The 16,521-nt window shown below is 40.7% G+C and overlaps 2 protein-coding genes across 2 annotated transcripts; one reads left to right on the forward strand and one right to left on the reverse strand.

Annotated features, from left to right (window-relative positions):
- Positions 1–758: 758 nt before the first annotated feature.
- Positions 759–5,266, reverse strand: LOC115051308 (kelch-like protein 10). The gene is made up of 5 exons (XM_029514675.1): positions 5,115–5,266; positions 3,998–4,481; positions 2,638–3,255; positions 2,106–2,255; positions 759–1,121 (listed from the first exon to the last, which is right to left on the reverse strand). Exons 1-5 carry the CDS (start codon positions 5,264–5,266, stop codon positions 759–761), a joined length of 1,767 nt encoding a protein of 588 aa, XP_029370535.1.
- A 1,524-nt stretch (positions 5,267–6,790) lies between these two features.
- LOC115051425 (E3 ubiquitin-protein ligase TRIM47) lies at positions 6,791–16,254 on the forward strand. Its single transcript, XM_075353375.1, is given in 9 exon segments — positions 6,791–6,796; positions 6,904–7,021; positions 7,024–7,126; positions 7,128–7,419; positions 7,421–7,594; positions 7,737–7,955; positions 13,864–13,931; positions 15,819–15,900; positions 16,183–16,254. Coding segments are annotated over 9 exon segments (1,134 nt in total).
- The last annotated feature ends 267 nt before the right edge of the window (positions 16,255–16,521 follow it).

The following is a 16,521-nucleotide window of genomic DNA, read 5'->3' on the forward strand; positions in this document are numbered from 1 at the left end:
TTTCTTCTTCACCAATCATATAAGAAACACAAACATGCATATTATACGTGTCAAATTATGCACATCAAAGCAGATGTACTTTAAGATACAGATGAAAGCCCTCCACAGTTTTTTTTTTTTCAAGGTGACTCTGCTCAACAATGAGCAACCACTGCTTTTTCTTCAGATAGAGGACGACAAAAAAGAGAGTGGAGGAAAGAGGAAGAGAGAGATTAACACAGATGAGAGAGAGAGAGAGAGAGAGAGAGAGAGAGAAAGAGGACAGCGTGCATGTGGCAAAACAGAGGACAGACTGAAGTCATTCAAGCTTTTCTTCCTCCCGAATAATCCCAGTTTTGTCCAAATTTAGTTGGAGGAGATTGTGGAACATCCAGTCCTTGACATGAGCCATAAAGTCATGTAGCAGCACCAACTTAAAGTGAGCCCGCATCTCACTGACATTATTCTGTATGTGCTTGTTCTTGCACGTCTGTTATACTTCTCTTCCTCTTGCACTCTGATATTGTCTCCCTGTGTCTCCTATGGGTAAATTTCTCAGTCTCCTGTACTGACAGAACCAACTTCCTTCTCTATTATAGTTGCAGGATTCCTCCCTCAATCAAACGCTGTGTCTGCACCACCATAAAACTTGAAACTTACACATTTGCACATGAAAAACGAACAAAATCGGAACAGTAACAGAAATTTGATGCACAGTAAGTTTATTTCAGTCTGCATGGCAGTACAGGGACAGAACAGCGTTAAAGTCTGTCCAGGTGTTAGTCAGAGTCTCCTTGCTGCAGATTCTCCTCCTCCATATGAAATAAAGGCAGAGCATCTCGAGGGTAAACGTAGTCAGCTATGTTGGGGAGGCCATAGATCACGCAGCAGCTGAGGGCGCTGCGGTAGATCTCCATTTCACTGGCCGCAGTCCACACATCTGTTGTAGCGTCGTAGTATTCAACATTACAGGTGGTGGTGGAACCATTGAAGCCGCCGACAGCATAGAGCTGGTCACCAATCACTTCGAGGCCGAAGTTGCTGCGTGGGGTCAACATGGAGGACACTGAATCCCAGGTGTTGGTCTGAGGGTTGTAGGCTTCAACACTGTGCAGACGAGAGCTACCATCAAAGCCCCCGACCTGTGGGAGGAAAGCTGGAGTGTTACGCGATTATATAGATAGAGCTTTTTATCTCACCACCTAGGCATCCTTTGCAAAAGAACAAAAATAAACACAAAAGTACGCTCTGAGTCTAATTCATTTTGATCGATGGTTAATTAGAATGCCCGACTTTACAACTCATGTCTCTTCCATTAGAATTCACTAGTAACTTCAGAGCCCCTATAGCATATTTAAAGGCAAATATCAGAGATAGACTCCGTAGATAGAAAAGTCAGCGCGTCACTTGGTTGGTCCAGTTCTTAATTTGATCAGCTGTTTCCTCTGACACCACCAGCAGATCAGAGCTTTCACTCATGCAACAACACACATGACAGCATCTGCTGAGTGAATTGGCAGTTTTGAAAATTCTGTACGGTTGTGGTTCTTTGTCTTGACTGTGTTTCTTCTTTACGGTTTTCAGTAAAATGTAGCAGTATGTATTGAATGGATTGCCATGAAATAGGCCACAGGCATTCATCTTCATGATGGATGGTAATGATTGAAATAAATGTTTGCAGGCTCACACATTAAAAAAGCTATTTTGTTGCTGGTGCATAGTCAGCGTTGGCATTAACAGCTGTTTACTTACTTACTGTTTTGAGGAAATGCTGTGAGTTTAACATAAAAATAGCTTTCTTTACTCACCAAGAGTGATGCACAACAGTGGAGGAAAAAAAAACAATCTTGTTGTTTGCCTAAAATTGCCACTTATTGTGAAAAAAGCCAGTGAAAACTTGAATTTATGTGCTGTGAACACAATATCTCCTCAACATTAGCATAAAAGCAGTAAAACAAATCTTGTGGTCACTCTGCGTACATTTGTTTTTATGGATGTACATATTAAATTAAGATGTACAACACACAGTCCAACAGGTTTAAAAAAAAAAAGCTCCAGACCAAATATATTTCCAAGTAACAGAGTTTGTGTAATGTATGGGTGTCAGAAATGTTTCATGTGCTTACTGCAAAAACGTGGTTCGCGTATGCAATGACTCCAATTCCACTGCGCCTGCTGTGCATGGGCATGATCATTGTCCACTGGTCGGTCTTTGGATTATAATTTTCAGCCGTGTGCAGGCATTCGTTCCCATTGAAACCACCACAAATGTAAACCTGACGAGAGAAGGAACAGCAGTTAATAACTCTGAAAACTCTGAAAACTTGGACTTCATTGACATATGTTCAGGATAAACACAGTGCAGAACGTTGCGGGCTCTTCTGCTTACGGCATCCTTGTGAAAATAAACTTCACAATGCTACCACACACATCTCTCAACAATTCCATGCAGGCGGCAACATTTCCTTGTAAAAGACCTGACACACAAGTCCAAAAAGTATTGGTGAATGTGGATTTTTAGCTCGTAATTCTTTATATCAATATGACTGCTCTACAGGGCCGCTGGAATTGTTATTTTATACATTAATAAAATCAAAGGAACAATGTGGCTCTCTATTCTCACTCACTCCAAATTATTTATAAAAGCTTTTCACCAACCTTGCCATGGAGTGTTGTGCAGCTGGCATCACTCCTTTGCTCATTCATAGCTGCAATTAGATGCCATTGGTTGCTTTCGGGCCTGTAGCGCTCTGCAGTGCTGAGTCGAGTGTGTCCGTCGTAGCCTCCCAGGGCGTAGATGCAACCGTTGAGCACTGTTACGCTCACATAGCAGCGGCGGTAGTACATGGGCGCCACCTCATCCCAAGTGCGTGTGCTCAGGTTAAGTCTGCGGACGCTGTTGAAATGCTCCAACCTGTCAAAGCCACCGACGCAGTAGACATACCCACAGAGGAAAGCAGCGCCATGATAGGCACGGGGACGCTCCCGATTGTTTGTAATGTTGGTCCAGCAGTTAGTACTGATGTCGTAGGCCTCAATGCCATTAGTTGGATTGTTGCCGCTCCAGCCTCCGATGGCCAAGAGGACGGCGTTAGGCAGGCGAGGGCAGGCAATGCGGTTACAGAGGCCAGACAGCGGGGGCCTGCTTGTGATCATATAAGATAAGGTTTGAATGGCATCCTCGGTCATTTGGAGGCATTCACTGTTGTCGATCACTAGCTTATTGGATAGCACGTGGATCCTGATGTACTCTGCACTTGTGAGGGCCAGCCGAACCTATACAGGCAAAAGACAATACTCGCTCTAACTTAAACCTGGCTTATGGCTTATCTTTGTAACTTGTTAAGTACAGCACCAGTATGCATTGTTTTAACATTCAACAGACCAGGAACAATGTTTGCCTGTTGGTTCTAAACAGAACTCGGTGGACTCTAATTTCATTTTTGAGTTTGTTTCAAACCCAATTTGTACTATATCCTTTAACATCTGTCCTGTTTTTTTCCTGTTTAAGTCAATTTGTTTGGCGAAAGGCTTTCAAACTGAACTGTAGTGTGTTTCCTGAGAAGAGAGGCCTGTCTGAGATTAAGTGAAATTAATATAATATTCTGATTGTACAGCCACAAACCCAACATAATATAAACCCCCCACCCCAAATTACAGCTTCAATCTTATTTCTTTGCAAGCTGTTTGTACAGAAAAGTACAGAAAACCCATAAAGCTCAATTAAGTGCAGCGTGACTTGTCAGATCTGATGATCCAGGATGTCCGTCATCAAAATTGTCCAATCAATGACTGCCAATATTACATCAAGCTCAGAGTTGTTTTGTGGCGTTGTAATAAGGCAGTCTGAACACAAACTAGGCCAGAACTTCAGGCCACAATCTATCATGTGTTTTTTCCAAGTCCTGAACCGAAGTTCAGAAGTTAAAGCACTATGTTTTGGCGGTCTAACACGGACTAACACCATCAGCAAAAGGTGTAAATCCTGAGTAGATGTAGATCTAGAAAAGTGTTGTACCGTCTGAAAAAGCACCACGATGTGTTGTTCTCTTTCTTCAGGTATGTGGTCGATCCAGCGAATGACCGCCTCATACACAGTGCTCTCGTTTCTCACGCCGAGGTCGTCTCTGTGAAGGATTTCAGTGAGTTCCTGCACGGTGAGCTGCAGGAACTCTTCACAGGGAGCAACCTCCCCGAAGTGTTCGATAATATAGCGGTAGGCCTTGCCCTGCAGCTCAGCGCTGATGCAGGTGTTCGTGAAATGGAAGATGCCGATGCAGTTCTTCGGGCTGAGCTGCTTACTGATGAAGTCAGAGCAGGTCTCTACGACGCCCATGACGCTGAGCTGATCAGCAGCCATCATCAGCTCCTGTGCGTTTTCCTCCGTCACAGAGGCAGAGCCGGTGTATGCAAACTCAATGATGAGCTGCATCATGTCTGGACCCAGGCCGGGTATGCTGAAGACCTCTCTGTCTGGGTTGGACCAGCGAGTGAAGAGGGCCCTGGGGTTCAAGGTGCAGGCACGGCAGATGAGTGAGAAGAAATATCCAACATTTCAACATTTTCATACTGGCAGTAATGATATCAACTTCTCTGAACACTTCTTGTGCAGAAGTGAACAAAGATATATCGAAGATTTCAGCAGAAAGTGTGACGTTGCTTACTATGTAAAGTAATTGTTTTTACAGCTGCATGATAATACTGTAGACCACAATCAACACTATTTTTATTTTCTTTTATGAGCTTTCTTGAAATGTTTTGTCACTATGAACAACAGAAAGCAGCTCCTCCATTTTCTTTGTGTATTAAATTGTTGGACAATGGAGCAGACTAACAAATTGAGCAGATATATGAACACTACTGATTAAACAGTTGTTGTATAAACCAATAAACTGTACACAATTCAGACAAATGAGTTTTGTCCGCCCGGTCTGTGATGTAGCTGTGATGGCTCATATAGCTTAATGTGAGAAACCTGTCAGAAAGAAACTTACGTAACTGTAGTTAGATAAATAACTTCAACGAAAACACTAACCAAAAAAAAAAAAAAAAAAAACCTGAACAAAACAGTTTTTCTGCTTATTTAAGAGCTGTGTATTCATCTACTTTGCTCTGAGACCAGATATCAAACTCACCGGAAGTAAGGGGTGCAACTACAGAGGATGATCTTGTGGACCGGAAATTCGACATCTCCAACTTTGATGACTGCATCACAAAATAATCTCTGCAGACGCATTTCATTACTCACTGCATTAGACTTTTGTGAAGACTTGTCTTGGTCATCCATCTTGGGTTTTTCTTTTTGTTTGTTCTGTGATTGTTATTTTGTCCTTTGAGTCTCAACCAGGTTGTTTAAGTGAACTGAGAATTAAACCAAAGTCTTCTGACATCACTGAGAGATTCCAGAACTGAATCTGATGACGTCATAATGACAAATGAATTGAGATCAGCCACCATTCAGACCGATGGACGGCTGTAGTTTCCATTTTATGTATCTGTACGTATATCAGTCAAGCTATTGTTTACAGTTTTGTGTTATTAAAACTTCAGAGATGCTTATTAATATTATGAATATTCAAAGTTTGTCTGAAACGATATATAAGTGAGCATTAAAGTGATAGTTTGGGATATTCGACGTGGTAATGTCAAAGTCATACTGTAGGTAAAGGGTTGAAAATATTTGAAATGAAGGATGTTTAAACGGATGTTGGATTTTTTAGGTGAGTATTTTTTAAAGCGTCTGAAACATGTTTTCTTTTACGCTGTCCCTGTCTGTCGCAGCATGCCGCCCATCGTATAGATAAATATAAGCAACCTCACATCAAATAATCCAAACTATCCCTTTACCATCAGAAAAAAAATAATAATAATAAATCAGCCTTCATCTATTTTCTGACCCAAACACACACACATTCTGCTAAACAGGCGCACCTAAAAGGCAACCATGCATGTACATGTATCTCTACATACAGCCATGCAGGAAGACATTCATGCATACAATGACACCGAGAGCGAAACGCACATTTATTGCCCAAAAATCTACTGTGTGCTATTAAACTGCTGCTTTCCTCAAGGGCAAACTCAGCAGGTAGTCCAAGATCTAATTAGCTAGTTAGCCTTTGGTTGACTGAGTAAAGTCTCCATCCAAAAGAAATCTGAGCTCAGTCCGTGACATTTTACTCTGATAAAGAGAGAGAATGTGTGCAACAATAAACAGTAGGAGAGAGCACAGTGTTGATGAATGGCTGCTAAATACAGCTGCTTCTGATTGAACAGCATCTGAAGAGGCGTTCAGAACAAAAGAGGCAGCGTAAAAGAATGACTGTAATCAAACCGATTTCATCAGAATACTTGAACTTATTTATTGAGGTCAATGTGCTTGTTTTCAAATCACTGGCTTGCTAATCTGTCGTGCGGGTGAAGCACAGGATGAGAGCATAAGAGTGGGATGTGAAAACAGTCAGACTCACGGTGTGGGGAGAATATTTAGAGAGGAAAGACTTTTTTTTTTTTTTTTTTTTCCTCTGCCCCACAAGTTAAAATCCTGACTATAAAAACATGGGAAGCACTAATAGGATTGGTTTCCAATATCAATTACTGAAAGATATTTCAACGTGTGCTGAGATATATGAGTAAAAAAAAAAAAAAAAAGAATCCAATGGGAATGGATTTATTATATTCTTTAATTACCGAAGTGACTAGAATGTTTAATTACTGAAAGATGGCTGACGGATTCATTTCTGTTTGACCGGCTCGCTTTCAGCCCATCAAAAGCACACGTTGTATGCACACCTCCTAAAACTGGCGTAGCATGTCAGTCAGTATCTTCTTCCATTAAAGGACAATGTGATATTGCTGAACAAATTATTTCACTTTTTGCATCTGATATTTTTGTTCTTTGTGTTTCCACATTGTTGCTGCTAGTTATTGTTGACTGAAGATCAGTTCATGCGTTCCATCTGTTTGGATGCGTTCACTCGTCCAGGCACTACAACATGTGGACACAACCTCTGCAAAACCTGCATCACTCAGCATTGGGACAGTATAACTGTCCCATCTGTAAAATAAAACAATTCCACAGAAAACCTGAGCTGAAAGTCAATATTTTCATCTCTGAGATGACTTCTCAGTTTGCACCATTTCATTTAAAAGGAGAATCCAAGCAGCCCAGGGCAACAGTGTACCAAACTACAAGTTCCCTGTGACATCTGTCCTGGAATCAAACTCAAAGCCTTAAAGTCCTGCCCTGTTTGTTTGGCTTCTGACAGTGAGAATCACCTGCAGTCTCATCTGACAACACCAGGCGTGAGAAAACATCACCCGATCAAACCGCAAAGAACCCGGAAAGCAGCATGTGTCTCAAACACAGTAAAACCTCTGCAGCTATTCTGCTGGCGTGACCAGGTGTATGTTTACAAGCTCCGCACAGTTTTAGAAACTTAAGATGCACGTTGTTGTTCATCTAAACGAAGAAAGGGAAGAAGAGGAGCCTGCGCTGGGCAAGACAACGGCTGGCGTTCGAGAGATGATTCAGCAGAGACAGCTGAAGATTCAGGATGTCAAACATTCAGTAGAGCTTACTGATGGTGATGCAGACAGGGAGACAGCAGCTGGTGTGCAGACACAGACACAGGAACAGACCTAGAATTTCACCATAGAGCTGGAACAGCTGATGAGGAAAAAAAGATGAGCTGGAGCAGTTTTCACAGTCTGAAGATGACCTTTTCATTCCTTAATGCTTTTTTTTACCCATCAAGGATGAGGCAGAGGCCAGCATACCTCCACCGATATACGAGGGCAGCGTGAGAAAAACTATGGAGGTTAAATATGAATGGCTGGGGACGACTGAGGCCCTCAGTAAAGATATGCCAAAGTTGGTTGAGGCTGAGCTGAGGAAGGTCCAGCAGTATGTCAACGTGACACTCAATCCAAATACAGCACATCGTGTCCTTGTCCTGTCTAACGATGAAAAACAAGTAAGGTGCACAGATGAATGGAGGAATCTCCCAGATAATCCTGAGAGCTTTTCTGGGGGGGGATGAGGTCCTAGGAAGACAAGGTTACTCTTCAGGGAGATTTTACTGGGAGGTTTGTTTTTGAAGGGAAGACTCAGCAGGGCAAGGTTAGGACAGACATGCCAGTGTGTCCTCAAAATGATTACTGCCAGTAATGTTTGAAGGATAGTGAGTACAAAGTTTCTGGTGAACCTTTAATTCTTGTCTCTTCAAGAATGCCGGCGGTTTTGTGGACTGTAAAGCAGGTCAGGTTTACTTCTCTGACACTGATGCTATTGTGCTTAGGACCTGTTTTCAATTACCCATAACACCATTTTTGGCTTAAAAAAAAAAAACAAAAAACTTTTCACATCATGAATGCTTCCTGTGGCAGGATTCTAACAGTAACAGATTTAAACACGTGTTTTGAACTATCGCTATTTTCGCTGGAGAGCATTATTTGGTTTAAATGTTTAGTTGGGCATTTACAGCTACACCATAAAGAAGAAAGAAGAATCATATTTATTTCTCAAAAAATGGGACATTGTGTCATTGTCTCCATTTCAATAGTTTTAACTTCACCTCCAAAATAAACTACAGTTTGATGCTTTTGTGACTTTATAGGTGCTCTTTTTTTGGGGGGCTCATTTAAAATAGATCTTGTATAGTTTTGAGTCTGCACCATCATTGCACTAAAATTGGTGCCATAAATTTTACTCATTGCAATAAAATCGTCATACAGTCATATTTGTCATTCATTCTCTCTTTCTTTCATCCTCTCATGTTTCCTGTTTGAGGTTAAGCAAGCGTATCTACGATTAGCTGGAAATTTGACTAAACAGCCCTCTGAGCTTCTCTCAGTCATTATACCTAAATATGACAGAGTGTTACTACTCAGACATTTTAACATTCATGAGGGAGAAGCAAAGAAACTGGAGCCACAAAGTGGGAGAAGACCAGAGATACGACTGGACACTAATGAAGATGTATGATGCCAATACATGTGTGTGTGTGTGTGTGTCTGCTTTGGGGGAATGGACTCATTGGGATCTAAATTGCCTCTGAAATAGCTTGATAAATGTAGGTTGGAAAAAAAAAATATTACACTTGTCAGTTGCAATTTATTCAAATGGTAAAACCTCTATTGTTTTATCATCCATGCCATCTCATGTCATCTATCTGCCATTACTACATCCTACTGATTCATAAATTACCCCCACTGACTTTTCTTAATCACTTCTCTTTGCTCCTGGAGTTTTAAAGTGATCAAATTAAATATAATGTTTGAAATATTACAAGCTAAATGTATGCCCTTAGATGTTTTTAAGGATGGCAATACCAAAGAGCTCCTCACCTCCATCCAGTCCAATCCCGGCTGCCTGTCACTAAAATTTGGACCCTAGCATTAAAGCTCTTGTGATCTCCGACCTTTGGGGAGAGTAACAGCCTGCGGCCAGACTTAACGCTTTGTCTGTCTGTCTGTAAGAAAGCCAAATTTAGACAGAGAAATTTCCTTTAACAAACTCAAGAGGACAAGCCTGAGGACAACCTGTCCTCTCAAGGAAATCGATTGCATCTGTCCTTTCAGCAAATAACACAAAATAAAACCACAAGCTCAGGTCAAAAAAACACCCAGAAGCCTCAGCAAGTATAATTCTTGTGAAAATACTATGATGCTGTGTAGAATCACAAAGTCTTCAGACCTGGGTGGTTGTATAACCTTGAAATTGAAATTGTTCTGTTTTTCTTTTTACAATCATAACACAACTCAGGAACTGGGATTTGTAGCCATTTTGAAGGAAATATGTGCCACAAATGGGAACATGAGAGGCAATTACAACCAATATACTTTTCATTTGGTCGACTTGTTAGTGGACCATAAACTTTGGAGCTAAACAGAGAGAGAGAAAAGCACAAACAAGAGCCGACGCAACACACAAGTGTCTGACAGATTTAACTACAGGAATACTGTTAGCCCTGAGTTTCTACTGCAAGTGGCCCACAACTCAGAAAATAAAACTGCATGTAAAGATTTTCTTCAATAATGTCAAAAATGCGTGCAGAAGAGAAAAAAAATAAAGCAGAATAAATGTTTACTTTCCATGAGTTGGCCTCATAGCACTTAAAGATGCGTCTCAAAGACTGGTGCAATATGCAGCGGTAAGAGGAAAGAAAGTAGGTCTGTAGTGCTGCAATGCCTCTTAAAAAAAAAAAAAAAAGAAGAAGAAGCTGACAGGGCAGAAAAGGCAGCGCTGTGATCCATATTCATATTTCCATTCATTTTACCGTGAACTCTCCACAACTGTTGATTCACTTTGAAGAATCACTTGTTCGTTTTCAGGAGTGTGTGCCGCCAGGTTCCTTTACATAATTATACAGTTATTTCACAGGGATTTCCTGTGGCTGTGTGAGTGTGGCTGATGAATAAACACATATGCAGAGGTGAGGAATGTGTCTGTACTACACACACTCGCACCCCTACTGCAGAAATTACACATTAGGTTTAAGGGCCCGTTTTTCATTAACCTTCATTTGTCTGGATTAAGATGGCTGAGCAAATGTGCTGTTTTTCCATTACTTTCGGTTCAAACACGCTCACATCAGTGAGCCTCACTCAAAGACACATTTATTTCAGGCAACAGTTCATTTATCGTCACGTTTTGTTGGTTTGAATCATTTAAAATGCACATGTAGCTGCGTATGCATTTGGTGACGTTAGCAAATGAACTGTGGCTCTAGTTTCTCTTCAGAAAGAGTAAAAACATCCGCTTCTACCTCAAACCCGTCCTCTCAGCGAAGAAAATTCAATCATCCAAGCAACGTGAGGAGTTAAAACCATAAAAGTTATTAAACCCAATTATTAGAGCAACCAAGGAGCCGGTAATTTCACTTACTTTTTCCCTGGCTCTAATGTGTTCATGTGTGCCTTCCTTGGAAACTTTGCACAGGCTGTAATGAGGCATTACAGAAAAGCCATTATTTAACTGGCCTCCATAATTAAAGAAAAGCTCATTGCTTAGTTACTGTTGCTACCTGTCAAGCGTTTTGCTCTTGCATTGCGTATGAAGTTAATTAAAACTGTGGCAGTTTAGCATCACATTGTTTTTATTTTCTTGAACTTCATTAATCATGCTGAACTTGGTTTGTTTATTTTTTTGGGGGGAAAAAATGTGAGCTCTCATTTTTATCCAGTGGCTGCTGATTTTATCAGATGTTATGATGCTAGAAAATGAAACTAACATTATGTTAACTTACAAATGTCTCTGCTGTTTCAGTCACAATAAAGGGGATTTTTAGAGTTTAGAGATTTTAGAAAGTGCCAGAGCTGTTAATATTAGCCAAACACTAGTAACACCCTGCTCCCACAGGAAATGCAGGTAGAGCAAGTCATGAAAAACAAAGGCTGAAATGTCACATAAACCAGGACATTGTTCTTTTATTTCAGAGTTAGACCACTATTGTAGATTGAGACAGGTAGCTGAATATGCTTTTTGCAATTATACTTTTATGCCGGTTTGATTGTTCTTAATATAAAAAAAAGTGAAGAAGTGAAAACACTTAAACATTAAAATATTTAAAGTTTGACCAACAGGCCCTTTGTTATCTGTTATAAAGGGAAGTGTGTAACGTTTATGAATGAGGGTAAATCTGGCAAATGTATTCCAAAATATGCGACTCACGTACATATTATTTCCTGAAGCTTATAACCAAATAAAATCCTGCTGACTCATCATGAATCAAAAGGCTGTCCTGGGCTCCTGGAAACAGCGGCAGCAGTAAACTCAGAGCAGATCAATATCACTGTAATGAATTGCACTCAAACACACACACACACAGGTATTTTTCATTATTTCCACTCCATGTTGCTTTTTCAAATGTAACTTTTAGCCACACTGATGAGAGGAAAATCCCAACAACCAACATTTGTAAAAGGTGATCTCTTTCAGTCTGGGGTTCTGCAAGGTTAAGAGGAAGGAGTCAAAGAGGTGAGGTGTGTGTGTGTGGGACAGTGTGCACATGTGCACAGTCAGCAAAGTGTGTATTTGCAGGTGTGTTATCACAGGTGTGTGTGTTAGAGGAGACTCGAGGGGATGGAACAGCAGCTTCCTGCTTCTCTCTGTTGCTCCCTGAGAAATCATTTCCAGCTGCTGCAGAGTCTATTTCTTCCTCTCCTCCTTATGTCCTTTCTGTTTCACCTCCTTTCATGTGTCCCATCTTGTATATGAAAGATAAAACCATAACAGATGAGGTTGTATTTTAGCAGTTGATCCTAATAGAAACAGCTAGAGGAAGCATCTTTACATTGTTCCAGTGTATTGAACATGGCACTGGGCATTTCCAGGCCACAGGAAGACTGAAGGCTACAATCACATTAAAAAGGTCGTTTACAGTTTTTGCCAATAGGAGAAAGACACATTTAGTCAAAAAGCTACTTCTCTTCAGGCTTTTTGACAGCTACACTTCATTCATATCATTATCTAGATAGGTCAACAGGCTCACATCCGAGTTTGTTATATTCGATTTTAGTCATAAAAATGCTACATGTTGTAACTAAAATCACAGAAAAGGATTTTAAAAGAACTTGATGTTTAAAACTGGAATCAAATGGCTCCTAATAATTTGCTAAACACTGTCTAGGGCATTGCTTGAAAATAAAACAGCTTTTCTTTTAGTTGATTTTTTGGAACATTTTGTTACTTTTTGCCTTTTAACATTTTGCTGATTTTATTAGTAAAAGACTATGTTACCACTAAAAGCAGAGAGGTGGGCAGAAAATGATGAACTACCACTAAAGAACAACAATAACTAAGCTGACAGGTAGACGAAGTCCATCGTGAAAGCAGCAATTATAGAGAACCAAGAACAGTAAAAACTGGATACTAAAAATAAAAGAAACCAATAAAAGCAGCAACGAGAGAAATCAAGAATTAGGAAAACCTGAACGTTCCCTTTAACCTCAGTCCTCTATAATGATTTTTCAGCACATCCCTGTCCCTAAGCTCACTAACAAACTGTTCCCAAGCCAACTAAGAAACTGTAACTCTGGCTTAACAGGCACAAAACAGCTGACACAAAGACACACACACAATCACACACACCCAAGCACAGCAGTATATTACCAGTCCACCCGGGAACTAAACTGCTTACAGGACACACTGGTAGGACTCCTTAATGACCCAAGGTGTGTGCGTGTGTGTATACGGGTGTTGGGACACAAAGAATTTTTTTATTTTTTTTTCCTCTGTATTTCCACATGGCACACAACGTGGGCGTACACAGTTTGTAGGATGCAGGTGTTGTTTTTCTAAGCATAAATACATACCTGTGTATGTGTGTGTGTGTGTGCGTGTGAGAGAGAGAGAGTGCGTGCGTGGTTGTGTGTGGATCAATAAAGCCATAGCTGTAATAAGCTAGCGGGGCTGTCGTGACAGTATTGCAGGTCTCTCTGGAGGAAAGATATGAGAAACTGTTTTGTAATTTACCTCGACAGCAAAATTCAAAAGTGCTTAATTTCCCAACAACTCATACATAAATACACACAAAGCACACAGCCGTCTTCGCACAATGGGGTAATGGATGTAATAAACAGACAATGCAAAGCGGTAATCCAATATTTTGAGATAAGAATAATTAAGTTCCACCAAATGCTTAAAAGAAAGATTCACCAACACTGATGGTGATTAAGTTGAATCAACATACCAAAAAAGCATGAATACTTCTTTGGTTCGTTCTTTGCAAAGTGCCCTCAGTGACATGACAGAACTGAACCGCCGCGCTCTGCCAACCATTACCGCCCTGTGAAACTCATGAAGCAAATTCCTCTTCTTTCCCCCTTAACTGATTACATAAACGGATTCATGTAAACTTGTCTCCACTCATTGTCTGTCAGGGTCACGGCGGGTGCTGGAGCCACTCCCAGCCAATGATTGGGGCGAGGGCGGGCTTCACCCTGGACAGGTCGCCAGGCCGAGACGAACAACCACTCACACTCACACTCACACTCAGACCTACGCATGTCTAGGTTAACTGGAGAGTTAAACCACTCACACACACACACACACACACACACAGGCACAGGGAGAACATGCAAACTCCACACAGAAAGGCCCCAGGCTGGGAACCAAAGCCACGACCTTCTTATCGCGGGGCAGCAGCGCTCACCACTATCTCCTCCTTAATGAGAATTTTTGGCTGTGAAAGCAATTATTTTATTATTTTAACCAGAATTGTTTGTTATTATTAATAACTCTTAACAGCCAAAGGATAAGTAAATAGTTTATCAAACATTCATTATGTTTACTACATATTAAACATTTAGAAAGGGTGCTTCTTACAAAGGGGTACTAAAAACCTGTCATTTCGTCTGGCTTTGATAGTTGTGTAGTGAAAATCTTACATTGTGGCAAGTCCAATGTGAATACAGTTCAGAAGAAAATGTAAAACAGCGACTAATAATTCCTATAAGTTACATTTATTTGATTATTCTGTTATCTCTGTGGAGTCTCAAGCAGCTAATTTGTTATGCCCCAGGCTGACTCCAGATGAATAACAATATAATGAGTGAATGAGTCAGCCTCAGCCACATTATATTCGCCCCAGACACCACAATTGATCCTCAGATCAGATTTCAGTTTAATCAAGGTCTGACACATGCAGAAATAACTGGTTTTTAATCAGTATTTGTCATTTAAGAGAGCAGCCAGAGCAGAACTTTTCAGCGAGTTTTCTGGAAAATCCTCTCAAGATAGTAAAGTATTATAAAAATCAAGTTCAAAACTTAAATCCTCACATTCTTATCCCATCTATTTGAATTTACTGTACTTCCCACAAGGTCAGCCCTTCCCTGAAGTTTGTGTGTGTGTGTTTGTGGTATTGTTTTTGCTCCGTGCATAAGGAGATGCATCCTTGTTTATCTGGGTTCAGGGACACCTAGTAAAGTCTAATTCAGGGAGAAAGTCATGCATGAGAGAGGGAGACAGTGAAAGACCACACGCAGATGATCCAAACATTGAATCTAGCTAATTGTTTTCCATTTAAATAAATGTTTCTGGGCAGCTGTTTAGCCTACAGCCTATAATCAAATGGTGTTATTCCTTTCGTCACGCGCAGTTATCTCTCCTCTTCGTTGATAATTAATAACATGAAAACCATTAGCCTGCAGACACCATCATAACACTCTCAGTTGTAGTGCACGCCTGAGAAGGAAAGGCAGCAAACAAAAACACATCAGACAAACATCATGTATTATGACATATGATTAAGTAGTATGCTGAAAACTATTTACTGTTTTTTACACTTTACATATTTTTAGCTATTAGGTTGAAAGTAATAATAATATCTTTAGCTTTAACGCATACGGCTATTACGCCAAGCATAGAAGTTGAGTGGAGGAAGTTGAAATTGAAGTTATTAGTCAATGTGTAACCATCTACTTGATTTAAATGCCCATGAAAACTGGTAGAACTACTTTCTGGTTCAACTTCAATCTAGCAAACTTTCTGGGGGGGGGGGTTAGACTGTGTAGTTCCATTCCAAGCAACTCCAAATATTCTTCGTTTTCTCGTAAATCAGTCAAATTTAACACAAACTCAAGAAAGAAACTTAACAGCAGATTTTTGTTGATTCCACGGAGACACTGAAAGAAGTGGCAAAACAGCTAGGGCGCATTTCTGCTTTGTAAACAGTCAACAAATTAAAAACAACACTAATTAATTTTTCCTCCACCTTCCCATCATTTACATGTACACACAGATGAAAATCTGTGTGTTCATGTTTGTGGGCAATCATACATGAGTGACTGAGTACATGTGGAACATCTGCAAACCTGTGTTCGACATTTTTCAGACTAAGTGATGGATGGAGGGATGGGCAGGAGAAGGAAAGCAAGATGAAGAGGCATTGGAGGAGAGTACGAGGGCGAGAGATGGTAAAGTTGTATCAGAAACAGGAGCGGGCACAAACTGACACCTGTGAGGAGGAAAAAAAATAAAAATAAAAATCTGAAAGGGCTGAGACACACACATGCGTGGAGAGATAATAGACTTACACCGGAGTGAGAGAATAACACAGAAGAGGAGAGAGACAGGTCCCTGGACAGGAAAGATGAATGATGTAAGGTTATGAAACTACAGCTCAGGGTGTCTGATGGTCTGTCTGCCTCTCTTCCTCTCCTCTCCTCTCCTCTCTCTAATGCTGTGTTTATCCTCAGGCCAAACCTGGTCACGGCTGTGTGTTTACGTGTGAGGCCGAATCTTTTGAGAGCAGTACAGTGGTTTATTAAAGATAAACCATTAGCTGTCTGTTTGACTCCACGTTCCTCTCTCTCTTTATTTCTTGTTCGATGTCTCTCTTTCTCTCTCCCTCTGTCACTCTCTTTATCATGTACACAAGCAGCCACTCCAGTTGGCCTATTGTTGCTCCTCTCTGCTTTTATCTCTCATAGAATATACATGATGTGACCATTAGTGGAAAATTGAAGAGAGGAGAGGAGAGCAGAGGAGAGGAGAAATGACTCATTGGCTGATTAGCTCATTTCCTAGCACGTGTG

Source organism: Echeneis naucrates, chromosome 11 (assembly GCF_900963305.1).
Source record: "Echeneis naucrates chromosome 11, fEcheNa1.1, whole genome shotgun sequence".
Classification (NCBI taxonomy): domain Eukaryota; kingdom Metazoa; phylum Chordata; class Actinopteri; order Carangiformes; family Echeneidae; genus Echeneis; species Echeneis naucrates.